Source organism: Dryobates pubescens, chromosome 35 (assembly GCF_014839835.1).
Source record: "Dryobates pubescens isolate bDryPub1 chromosome 35, bDryPub1.pri, whole genome shotgun sequence".
Lineage (NCBI taxonomy): Eukaryota > Metazoa > Chordata > Aves > Piciformes > Picidae > Dryobates > Dryobates pubescens.
This window is the reverse complement of record NC_071646.1, coordinates 1,436,184-1,448,009: the sequence shown is the minus strand read 5'-3', so window position 1 is coordinate 1,448,009 and position 11,826 is coordinate 1,436,184. Positions and strand designations below refer to the sequence as shown.

Below are 11,826 nucleotides of genomic sequence, written 5' to 3'. Positions count from 1 at the left end.
TGGAGACAGGATGCAGGGCAATGGTTTGAAACTGGTGCAGGGCAGGTTTAGGCTGGGCAGCAGGAGGGAGCTGTGCACGGTGAGGGTGAGGAGACACTGGAACGGGCTGCCCAGGGAGGTGGTGGAGGCTGCATCCCTGGAGGTATTCAAGGTCAGACTCGATGTGGCCCTGAGCAGCCTGCTCTGGATGGAGCTGTCCCTGCTGGCTGCAGGGGGCTTGGACAAGATGACCTTGGAGGGTCCCTTCCAACCCAAACCATTCATGATGCCAAATGGCCTCCAAGGCAGAGCCCCCAGGGGCTGGGCCAGCCCAGATCCCAGCGTGGCCATGGAGGGGGTGCTCAGCAGGCTGCTGTGGGCAGGGGAACTCCTGCAGGATGCAAAAGGGCTGCCTCAAGGCCAGGCTTTGGGGTACACCTGCTCTGGCATCTCCATGCTGGGGGCTGTGAACAGGGGGGACACTGCATCCCCCTGCTCAGTTGGAGGTTGCCCCCAAGGGGCACAGAGCTGAATCTGTGCTTGGTTTTTCCTCCAAGCAGGGCAGGAGAGGGGTCTGTGGGGTGGGCACAGAGGCTGTCTCACCACCCCACACCCTCTGTGCAGCTCAGCTCTCCTCTCTTCTCCCTCCAGCTCAAGCCCTGGCTGCTGCTGGTGCCATCAAGTTCCATGGGGCCACGTTTTAGGACCCCAACACAACACTGAGCCTCTTGCCATCGATTTTTGGTTCTCCTTGGACCCCCTTCCCTGGCACTGGTGGTGAGGCCACGTGGCCTGGCATCACCAACAGCACCCCGAGGAGATGTGTGGGTGCTGGGAGGCTGCCTGCTGGAACGAGGTCCCCGAGGAGCCCCCAGGCTGCCAGCCAGGACAGGGACAGCTCCATGGCGTCCTGGGCATCAGGATTTCGTGGAGGGCTGAGCAGGGCCAGCAGCAGCACGGTGCCCACCTCACTGCTGGGGCAGCCCTGGGCAAATGTAGGACTCCCTGGGCTCCCCATGCTGATGTGTTGGTCTCCCAGAGGTCTGTGAAAGGGATTCTCCTGGCTGGAGAGCAGCCAGTCCCCACCACGGATGGTGCTTCCACCTGACACTGGACCTGGATGTGCCATCTCTGCTCCACGGGCACCTCCTCCCTTCCCTGTGCCCTGAACCTGCTTTTGGCATCCATCTGGGGGTGGTCACCAGCAGAGCCAGGCCTGGCCCTTCATGGCTCAGCAGAAGGAAGGAGGAGCTGTGCTGGGGCCAGGGTGGATGGAGGTGGCACCGGTGGGGGACACAAAAGTGCCCAGGGGGAGTGCTGTGCTCCATGTCAGGGTGGCACAAAGGCTGCCCTGGGGCCCTGGTGCATGGCTGGCACAGAGCAGGAGGTCTGGGCAGGGATGGAGATGTTAGAGGGGAGCAGAGGAGCGATACAGGGAGCTGGGAGGATGAAGGTGAAGCTGTGGGCTCAGCAGTGGAGGGGAAGGGGTTCAGGGCCAGGCAGCAGCAGTGGCCTGGGGAGCAGCACCCTGCCTGTCCCCTGGCCCATTGCCACCTCTCCCTCAGCCCCTCTGAAAGCCTGGCAGTGCATCTCCCCTCCAGCCCTGGTGGCACTCCAGCCTCCTGCCCTTCCTTTGCCTTTCCTGTAGCAAATTTCCCCTTTCTGGAGGGAGAACACAAAGCTGCCTCTGCCTGGACAAGTCGTGAGGCTGGCAGGGCTGGGGAGTCAGCAAGGCTGGCTGCAGCCAGGAGCCAGCACCCAGCCAGCCTGCAGCTATTGATTTCCCTCCTGGCTTGATCCTGGCGCCCCCCCACCCCTCCCCCCCCCAGAACCCCTTCCCCACGCTCCCCACCCCCCTCATAGCAATACTGGTAGGATCCCAGGAGCCCCCAAGTCCTGCTCTGCTCCCAAGCCTGGACCCCAGCCCCTTTTAGCTCATAAAGCTGGCCCTTTATTTTGCTATTTACATGCCTTAATATATGTTTGATGGAAATTCTACATTTATAATATATATCTATATTGGGTTGGTGGCTTTTGGTTTGGTTTCCCTTCATTTTGGGTGGGTGTTTTTCCCCTCTTCTTTTCTGGGAGGTACTCTCTGTGCTGAGCTCTCTCTCTCTCTCTTTCTCTCTCCTCCCCCCAGAGGTTGTTTGGCAGCAGCCTTGCCAGGGAGGTGATTAAGAAAAAGAAATGAACATAAAAGGGGAGGAAAAAGAAGGAAAAAGGGGGTTGGGGAAGGAAAAAAAAAAGGGGGGGGGAAGGGGAAAAAAGGGGGGAGGGGAGAAAAAGAGAAAGGGAAATAAAAGGGAGGGGGGAAGAAAATAAAAATAGAGGAGGAAAAAAAAGGAAAATAGAGGGGGAAAAGAGAGGAAAAAAGGAAAAATAAAGGGGGGAAAAGAGAGGAAAAAAAGGAAAAAATAAAGGGGGGAAGAGAGAAAAGAGGATAAAAAAAAGAAAAATAAAGGGGGAAAAGAGAAAAAGAAAAAGGGGGAAAAGAGGAAAAAAAAGAAGGGAAAAAGAGGAAAAAAAAGAAGGGAAAAAGAGGAAAAAAAAGAAGGGGAAAAGAGAGGAAAAAAGGGAAAAAAAAGGGGGGAAAAGAGAGGAAAAAAGAAAAAGGAGGGAAAGAGAAAAAAGGAAAAATAAAGGGGGGGAAAAGAGGGAAAAAAAGAAAAATGAAGGGGGGGAAGAGAAAAAAGAGAGGAAAAAAGAAAAATAAAGGGGAAAAAGAAAAAAGGATCAAAAAAGGGAAAAATAAAGGGGGGGGAAAGAGGAAAAAAAATAAAGGGTGGGGAGAAAGAAAACAGAGAGGAAAAAGGAAAAATAAAGAGGGGAAAAAGATAAAAGGATCAAAAAAGGAAAAATAAAGGGGAAAAAGAGTGGGGGGAAAAGAAAAATAAAGGGAGGGAAGAAAGGAAAAAGAAAAATAAAGGGGGAAAAGGGGGAGGGAAGGAGAAAGAAAGAAAGAGGGAACAGGAAAAATAAAAGGGGGGAAGGAGAAAGAGAGAAAAAAGAGGAGAAAAAGAAGGAAGAGGAGAAAAAAAAGTAAAGGGGGAAAAAGAGAAAAAATAAGGAGAAAAAAAAAGGTAAAAAGAGGGGAAAAAAAGAAGCAAAACTCTATTTAAAAATCTCTATTTTTTCTGCTTTTATGAAAAGCAAAGTTTATTTAAAATAAACTATGAAGAGACTCTAAGTTTTGGAGAGCTTTGATGCATTTATTTCCCTTCTCCCTCAGCCTGCCAGGCCCCGAAGCCGAGCTCCCCAGCTGCTGCAACTGGGGCCAGCCCCCCACTTACACCGGCTGGGGGGAGGGGGTCACCCCCGGGGGCTGTGCTGCAGGGCTGTGCCCCCCCCCCCGGGAGCCGAGGGGCGCCCCCCACACCCAGCCACAGTCCCTGAGGGACTGGAGGGGGCACCAGGAGCAGCGTCCCTGTGCTCCACATCCTCTCCAGCTCTGAGCTTTCCCCAGGGGGTGAGCACAGCCCCAGGGCCCCAGAACTGCCCTGCTGCAGAACCTGCTGGGTCCTGATTTTGGGGGTGGTTTGGAGGGGGGGAGAGGGAGGGAGGGGGTTAAGAAGATAAGAAGCCGACCCCCACCCTACCCTCCGCTGGTGATTTGCTCTTGGCTGTTACTTTCGTTCATACCACTTCACCTAGCAGGGACTCAAACCAGAGGAAGGGTTTGCAGCCCTGGGGAGATCTATTTATGCACTGGGGAGGGGGGGCTGGGGGGCAGTGCTCTTCTGGGAGGGGGGTTGGGGTTTTTTTTGCTAGTGTTAGAGGAATAAAAGTATTTAAGAAGCAAGGAAGTGTCAGTGTCCTCTGTCCACAGCTGCCTCCGGTCCCCACTTTGGGGGGGGACTGAAGGGATGGGGGGCAAAAGGGCTCCAGTGGGGAAAGGTCTCACTCTGGGGGCTGGGGGCATCTTCTCCTCCTTTAGGCTGGAGAAGGGAAGGATGAGAGGGGATCTGCTCCATGGCTGTGAGGCTGAGAGGGGATCTGCTCCATGGCTGTGAGGCTGAGAGGGGATCTGCTCCATGGCTGAGAGGGGATCTGCTCCATGGCTGTGAGGCTGAGAGGGGATCTGCTCCATGGCTGTAAAGATGAGAGGGGATCTGCTCCATGTCTGGAAGGATCTGAGAGGGGATCTGCTCCATGTCTGAAAGGATCTGAGAGGGGATCTGCTCCATGCCTGGAAGGATCTGAGGGGTGGGTGTCAGCATGAAGGTGCCAGGCTCTGTTTGGTGGTGCCCAGTGAGGAAGGATGGGTGCAAGCTGGAACCCAGGAGGTTCCACCTCGATGTGAGGAGAAACTTCTTTGGTGTGAGGCTGCTGGAGCCCTGGAGCAGGCTGCCCAGAGAGGCTGTGGAGCCTGCTCCTCTGGAGGCTCTCCAAGCCCCCTGGCTGTGTCCCTGTGTGCCCTGCCCTGGGTGAATGGTTTGGGTTGGAAGGGACCTTAAAGCTCATCCAGCTCCAACCCCTCTGCCATGGGCAGGGACCCCTCCCACCAGCCCATGCTGCTCAGGGCCTCATCCAGCCTGACCTTGAAGGTGGATGGAGGTTTGTGGTGCCCAAGGTCCCACTCTGACACCCCAAGTGCCAGCACAGCCAGGCACAGCTCTCTGCTTTGGGGGTGGCTCCAGGACAGGCAGGGAGGGCAGGACCAGGCAGGGGCCACCAGCCCCTCTCTACCCCAGACTCCCAGCATGATGGGGGGTGGAAGGGACCTCTGGAGACCACCCAGTCCAGCCCCCTGCTAAAGCAGGAGCACCCACAGCAGGGTCTGGAAGCCTCCAGAGGGGACAGCCTCCTCTGCCTCTCAGTCTCTGTGCCAGCCTGCAGCGATGCTCGGCCCCCAGGCCGGGAGGCGCTGCCAGCCCGGGGCAGGCGTTGGCAGCTGTTAATGATTTGCAGGCTGGTGCAGGGGCCAAAGGGCCTTCCAAGGGTCACCCTGGGCAGGCCCTGCCCAGCCCCAGGCCGGCAGGATGGTAGCTCTGAGCGACTTCCAGAGTAAGCTGGGGGGGCCGGGAGGGCACCGTGCAGGGGGCGCTGCCCAGCCCCGAGGCACCAGGGATGGTTCCCAGCACGGAGTCAGGGCTGGAGGCTTTGGTGGTCTGAGCTGGGTGAGGGTGCAATGGCAAACCCCCTCCTGGGGCAGGGGGATGTGGTGGGAGCCCAGGCAGGGTGTGGGGACCAGGGCTGGGGTCCTGCCCTCTGCCCCAGCGCTGCATGGGGGAAGGGCAGCTGGGGAGGTGCCAGGCTCAGGTGCAGGACATCACCAGCCTCTCCCCCCAGCTTCCTGCACCAGCAGCCTTTGTGCCACTGCTGGAGAGGACCTTCCCCTGTGTTTCTTTCTTTGTTGTGGTGGTTTATTCTTCATCTGGAAGCCCAGAGGGGTTTTGAGGGCACCAACAACCTCCCCAAGGCTTGGGAAGGTAGAGAGGCTGCTCCTAAGCTTTGGAAGGGCAACGAGGCTGGGGAGGGGTCTGGAGCACAGCCCTGGGAGGAGAGGCTGAGGGAGCTGGGGTTGCTTAGCCTGCAGAAGAGGAGGCTCAGGGCAGACCTTCTTGCTCTCTCCAGCTCCCTGAGGGGAGGTTGTAGCCAGGTGGGGGTTGGTCTCTTCTCCCAGGCAAGTAGCACCAGAACAAGAGGACACAGTCTCAAGCTGTGCCAGGGGAGGTTCAGGCTGGAGGTGAGGAGAAAGTTCTTCCCAGAGAGAGTTGTTAGCCACTGGGATGTGCTGCCCAGGGAGGTGGTGGAGTCCCCATCCCTGGAGGGGTTCCAGAGAGGATTGGATGTGGCATTTGGAGCCAGGGTTTAGTAGCCAGGAGGTGTTGGGTGACAGCTTGGACTTGGTGATCTCTGAGGTCTTTTCCACCCTTACTGACTCTATGAAACAAATCCAAAGCACATTCCTGGGAAGGAAAGAGGCCAGGGAGGTGCTGAGGAGAGCAACCACAGCCCGAGGTGGGACCTGAGCTGTGTGCCCAGGGCCTCATCTCAGCCTTGCAGGGATCGGCGTGGGCCTGGTTGGCTTTGGCCTCTTCTTCATCCTGTTTGGGATCCTCCTCTACTTCGACTCCGTGCTGCTGGCCCTGGGGAACGTGAGTGTGGTGGGGCTGGGGCTGCCTGCAGCAGCTGCTGCTGGCCAGCACGGAGCAAAGGCTCTGGGCAGCTCTTCCCTGACCTGCTCCCCTTCGCCCTCCCAGCTCCTCTTCCTCTCCGGCTTGGTCTTCATCATCGGCTTCAAGAGGACCTTCAGCTTCTTCTTCCAGCGGTCAAAGATGAAGGGCAGCAGCTTCTTCCTGGGGGGGGTCATCATTGTCCTCATGAGGTGGCCCCTCCTGGGCATGCTGCTGGAGGCTTATGGCTTCATCAACCTCTTCAGGTCCATCCCACACCACCTGCCCACCCCAGCGGGGTGTGGGGGCCCTGGGCTGGGTGGCAGGAGCTGGGTGACCCTCGTGCCCTGCAGCCCCTGGCAGACCCCCACCCCCCTGCCCCCATCCTGGAGCTGAACAGAGACTTTTCTTCTGGCACAGGAGCTTTTTCCCAGTGGCTTTTGGGTTCCTGGGCTCCATGGTGAACATCCCCCTGCTGAGCAAGGTGAGCAGGGGCTGAGAGGACCCTCGGGGTTTGCAGTGCTTGGGTGAATCAATCCTGAGTGCCAGGGCTGGGACCACACAAGGAAGGTCACCGTGGGCCCTCTGCAGCCCCCTGGGGATGCCCTGCAGGATGTTCCTGCTGCTCAGCATCTCTCCCTCTCGCAGCTCTTGCAGAAGGTGGGGGACAGCAGCTCCATGGTGTGACCTTGCCAGGTGGGCCACAGTCCACAGGAGATGGGATGGCACCAGAGAGCCCTGGGGCTGGCTCTCCTGCAGTGACCTCTCTCGGCCCTGGGACCCTCGGTGCTGGCCCTTGCCACCCGCACCGTGGGGCTGAGGCCTTGCTGACCCCTGGAGCTCCCCCACCAGCAGCTCCTCAGCGAGGCTCTGGGGGCCACTGGCTGCTCCAGAGGGGTTGCTGGAACTCTTGGAGTTGTTTTATTCTTCTGTTGAAAGACTGAATTAAAAACTGTGTCTGAGACTGACCTCAGGCTGTGCTCCTTTCCTCTGCCCCAGGGCTTGCTCCAGCTCTGCCACCTCTCAGTCTCCCCATGGCATCATGGGCAGGGCTGGAGGTGGCACAAGGACCTTCCCATGGCCAGGGCTGGAGGTGGCACAAGGACCTTCCCATGGCCACAGCTGTGGGTGGCACAAGGACCTTCCCATGCCCAGGGCTGGAGGTGGCACAAGGACCTTCCCATGGCCAGGGCTGGCACAAAGACCTTCCCATGGCCAAGGCTGGAGGTGGCACAAGAACCTTCCAGTAGCCACAGCCTCCTGCTGTCCTGGCCAGGAGCCCCAGGCAGCTCGGGCAGCCCTGGCACTGCCTTCCCATGGGTCCCACAGGGATGTGGCTGCAGAGAGCAGAGCCCCAGGAGCCAGGGAGAGGGCAGGGGAGGGCAGGAAAACAGCCATTAAAGCACATCAACAGTACCCGGCCTGATGGGAGCAGGGTGAATTAACCCCTTGGAGTGTGGCCACCAGGAGCAAGCAGATGGCTCTGGGGTTATTAAGGAATTGAGAGAGGCTGGGGTGGGAGCAGGGGGGGCCTGGAGCAGCTGCAGAGGGTTACAGTGTTGGCATCTCTGAGCTTCATGGGCCAGGACCTGGCATTTCCCATGGACCTGCTGCCTGCTGGGCTGGAGCAGAGCTGGGTCTGCAGGCTGGGCTTGGAAGGGTGAAGCTGATGGGGGCTGGGGGGGCACTGGGACAGCTCTGTTGGGGGCTGAGCCAGGGAACATCTGCAGCAGCCTCAAGGTGTGGGCATGGATGCTGGAGGGGGGTCAGGGGGACACAGCTCTCTGCCTGGTCATGACCTGGACATCTGCATCACTGCAGGAGAGGCTGCTGGTGGCCTCCAGCCCAGGGAAGGTTCCAGCCCCCCCAGAGGACCTTTGCATCTGCCACACAGCCCCAGCACACCCCCTGGCACGGCCAAGGGGAGCTGCTGCCTTCCAGCCTGCCTCTGCAGGGACAGAAAGGAGCTGTTTCAGCCAGCTGCTGGTGACACCTTCATCACCCACCTCGTCCTCTCTGTGGCCTCTCTGCAGCTGGCTTGGCCTCAAGAACCCCTCAGGCCCAGATGCTTTTAACAGCCGCTGGAGGCAGGAGCTGTGCTGCTGGGGACCCATCACAGCATCAAGGGTTGGCTTCTCCCAGGGAGACCTTCATGGCAGGCAGGACCCTGAGGACAGTGTGGAGCTCTCCCAGCTTTTAACATCAGGTGATGTGAAGGAGCTGCTCTGCTGGGGCTGCAGAGGCTGCTCTCCCCAGGAGCACTGCTGGGGAACTGGTTGGATAGCTCAGTGGGGCTGGAGGATCAGAGGCAGGAGCTGGGTGGATGTGAGCCAGGTTTCTGTGAGCACTTGGGAAGCTGGGTGCTAGCAGGAGTTTAATTAACCCAAGGCAATCACATCAAAGCTGGTCCCTCTGCAGATCCCCTTCTTAGCTTGCAGGCATTAATTAATGAGTCTGAGTTAAACCTGTTCCCTCCTGAGTGAAGAGCAGCCTGATGGAGCTGGTGGCTGAGCTGCCTGGCATTCAGCATTCACCAGGGCCCAGGCCTGCACCAGCTGAAACCAGAGCTGGGAACTGCTCTGACTGCTCAGCTGAGCTGAGGTCACTCATCTGGGCACCTCAGACCCAGCCCCCAGCAGCCAGGGCTGAGTCACAAAGCAGCAACTTCCCAGCAGGGATAAATCAGGACAGCCCTCCCCAATCCCCACCCCTACCCCCCTGCAGCTGGTGAAGGGTCTGGAACTGGTGAGGAGTGGCTGGGGGGTGTTAGGTCTGGAGAAGGTTGAGGGGAGACCTTTTTTGCTCTTTTCCAACTTTTCCTGGTCAAGCTTCATCCTTAGAGCTTCACCTTAAGGAAGAGGAATGGTCCTAGAGGCATCATAGAGTTGTTTGGGTTGCAGAAGACCTCCAAGGTCCTCGAGCCCAACCAGCAGCCCAAGACCACCAGGGCATGGTGTGCAGGACTGTCCAACGTCCCCATCCCTGGGGAGGAGCAGGGGGGGTGCCCCAGGGGCTGTCCCTTCAGCCTGCTGGCAAAATCAAGCCAGGAGGGAGCATCAGCCCCGGGGTGGCAGTGAGGGATCCCTCCCAAGGTGATGCAGGGATGGAGCAGGCAGCAGGGATGGAGCAGGCAGCAGGGATGGAACAGGCAGCAGGGATGGAGCAGGCAGCAGGGATCCTGTGGTTGGGAAGCTTGCTGCTGGGGAGTTGTTTTTCCCCTCTGGTTCAGGGAGTTGTGGTTTCAATGTTTGGGCTTTAAGCTTCTGCTGCCATCAACCACCAACCCCCCCTGCTGCTGCTGCTGCCATCCAGAACCTCCTCTAAATCCTTCCCAAAGGCCACTTCTGTGCTCCAGCTTCTTGCCCATCCCTCAGGAGCCTTCTGTGCTTTTACTAGGAGCAAAGTCCTGGGCTAGAGAAGTGTGGGAAGGCCAAAACTGTGCCCAGCTTTGGCCAAAAACAAAGGAAGGGGAAGATCCCTGAAGGACTCAGGCTGCTCAGGAAAGCTTCCTACTGCCTCCATGCTGAGAGGGAAGCACTTAATGAGTGGAGCTTTATTTTAAGCTCTGGAGGAGCTCATCCATCTTGCTCCTCTCTGGAAAGCCTTTCCCTCCAACTCCACTCTCAGCTCAGTCATTTGACTCCTGGAAAGCAGGCAGGGAAATAACTGCTGGAGCATTCCCCTGCTGTTCCCAGATGAGCTGCTCCTCACAGGGTAGGGAAGCCCAGGGCTCTGCAGTGGTTTCTCCACAGCAGGGCATGAAGTGAGAGGGGAGGTGGCAGCTGTGGCTGGGGGCCTGGCACCTTCAGTCACCCCCAAAGTCAGGTGAGGTGATGCTTTGGTTGGAGCTGCCTGATGCTAGGAGGCTGTGTGGGAAGAGTGAAGCATCTGCCCTGTGGCTCTGGGGCCTCCTGAAAGGCTGGGGACAAAATCAGGGTGGTCCTGAGCACAGAGTGGCAGCTGCTGGAAGGGACCTCTGGAGGTGTGGTGCCATCCCCTGGGCACGGAAGGGGCTGCCTGCCCCCGGGGCTGGAGCAGGGTGGTGCTGCCTCTCCCCTGGTCCCCCTCCATCCACTGTTCCCAGCCACATCCTGCTCCAGCTGGGAAGGAGCTCATCTGCGCCTCCCAGGGAAAGGCAGTGCCCAAAGGCTCCTCAGGGCTCCTGCAGCCGTGCCTGGCCCTGGCCCTGGCTCAGAGGGCAGCTGGAAATGCCAGAGCCCCACGGCCCAGCATGCTGGAACCCCTTCCCCCGGCTGACGTGGGCCCTTCCCTCCGCGGTCACGGCGCAGCCCCAGCCTCTCCTCTGGGGGCTCGGCAGAGCCCGCGGGATGCCCGGCAAAGGGAGGGATGCCCAGGGGCTCCCTGCCAGGCTCTCTCTCTCTCACATTGCTGTGGCTCCCGGGCTGAGCTGCTGCCTCCTGACCTCTGCACCTCGCTGCAACCTGCCCCAGGGCAAGAGGCTCCCCGGAGTGACGCAGCACCGCGGCTCGGCGTGGGAAAAGACGTCAGGACCGGGGGGGGGGGAGCAGGGCTGCGACCCGCGGGGCAGAGCCTCGGTGCCCGCTGAGGTCACCTTCCCCTGGCTCCAACCACTGCAGCCCAAATCCCCCTGGGAAAGAAGGTTTTAAAGCCCCGGGTTGGGGGTGGGGAGGAAGCTGCTGGTAGCTTCTGGAGTGACTTCCTTACCCCCTCCCCAGCAGCAGTGCCCTGCACGACTGCCATCCATGGCAGGAGCTGGGGGGGTTGTAGCTGAGGGTTTCAGGTCAGGGGCAGTTGTGTCCTCAGGTTTCATCCAAGAACATTTTCATTGCCTTTTGCCATCATTTCCTACCAAGGGTCCTTGAGCTCAAGCCCTGGGCTTGAAGTCACGGGGCCTGATCCAGCACCCACCCCCACCAGCTGAGGAGACACAGCTGAGCTGGGCACCAGTGATGCATCCTGTCCAAAGCAGCCCTCTGCAGTCTGCCCCTGGGGTTCCTTGGGCAACATCTCCTCCCAAAAGCCAGAGCAGGGCAGGGCACAGCAGCCTGGGCACCCAGAGCCATGCTGGGCTCCTCTGCACCCTGCTGCTATCAGATGCAGAACAAAACATCTGCCCCCCAGCCAGGCTGTGGGTGCTCATACCTTGGGGGTGCAACAACTGCAATGAGTTTGGCTGTCCTCTGGCCCAGGCTCTGCCCCCTCACTGGTTTAACAGAGCTGGGGTGGGGGTTTTTGCCCCCCTCCCCGCTCTGCTCAGAGCAGCAGCAGTGGGGTCTGGTGGGTTTGCAGGCAGTGTCTGCATGCTTGGAGGGGCTCTGGCTGAGCCTTCACTGATCCCTGCCCTGGGCTTTTGGGGAATCCTCATTTCCCTGTGGCATGGAGCCCAGGGGCATCTCCTTGGCCACCTTTCCACATGGACCTGAGCATCACCCACCAGCTCTCCTGACTGGCACCAGCAGGCACTGGGCACACACGAGGGTGGCAGTGGCCTGGCACTAGCACACAGCAGTGCTGGTAGCCAGGGGGAGAGAGGCTTTGTGGCTCTCACCTCTTTGCAGCTCCCCTCAGCAGCCAAGCTTGCCAGCTGTGCCCTCCCCCTGCAGGGTCTGACCTGCTCAGCATCCAACCACCTGCCCACAGGACTCCCCAGCCCTCCCCCAGCCCACGGGGAGGAGAAACCCAGGAGGATGCAGGGACCCAGGCTATAAAAGCATCCTCCCCTTGGGGACACAAGGAAGCTGCCGCT

General features: G+C 59.2%; 2 protein-coding genes across 17 annotated transcripts in view; both read left to right on the top strand.

Annotated features, from left to right (window-relative positions):
• PLEKHA6 (pleckstrin homology domain containing A6) overlaps nucleotides 1–1,164 on the top strand; it is a 50,765-nt gene extending 49,601 nt beyond the window's left edge. For all 16 annotated transcript variants that reach the window (XM_054176332.1, XM_054176330.1, XM_054176326.1 and 13 more), the window contains one exon: nucleotides 631–1,164. Coding sequence is in view for 1 of the 16 variants with exons in the window: in XM_054176327.1 (XP_054032302.1) it covers nucleotides 631–683 (53 nt within the window). In the remaining 15 variants the exon portion in view is untranslated. The remainder of the gene's footprint in view (nucleotides 1–630) is intronic.
• Nucleotides 1,165–4,961: 3,797 nt separating this feature from the next.
• Nucleotides 4,962–6,785, top strand: GOLT1A (golgi transport 1A). The gene is made up of 5 exons (XM_054176287.1): nucleotides 4,962–4,986; nucleotides 5,989–6,080; nucleotides 6,186–6,397; nucleotides 6,519–6,582; nucleotides 6,747–6,785. The coding sequence occupies exons 1-5, from the start codon at nucleotides 4,962–4,964 to the stop codon at nucleotides 6,783–6,785; spliced, it is 432 nt and encodes a 143-aa protein (XP_054032262.1).
• Nucleotides 6,786–11,826: the final 5,041 nt, after the last annotated feature.

Bases quoted from the DNA above. Each gene is read 5' to 3' on its own strand.
- GOLT1A (XM_054176287.1), top strand. From the start codon at position 4,962: ATGGTAGCTCTGAGCGACTTCCAGA. The intron at 4,987-5,988 runs GTAAGCTGGGGG...TCAGCCTTGCAG, and splicing joins AGCTCTGAGCGACTTCCAGA to GGATCGGCGTGGGCCTGGTT. The intron at 6,398-6,518 runs GTGTGGGGGCCC...CTTCTGGCACAG, and splicing joins CACCTGCCCACCCCAGCGGG to GAGCTTTTTCCCAGTGGCTT.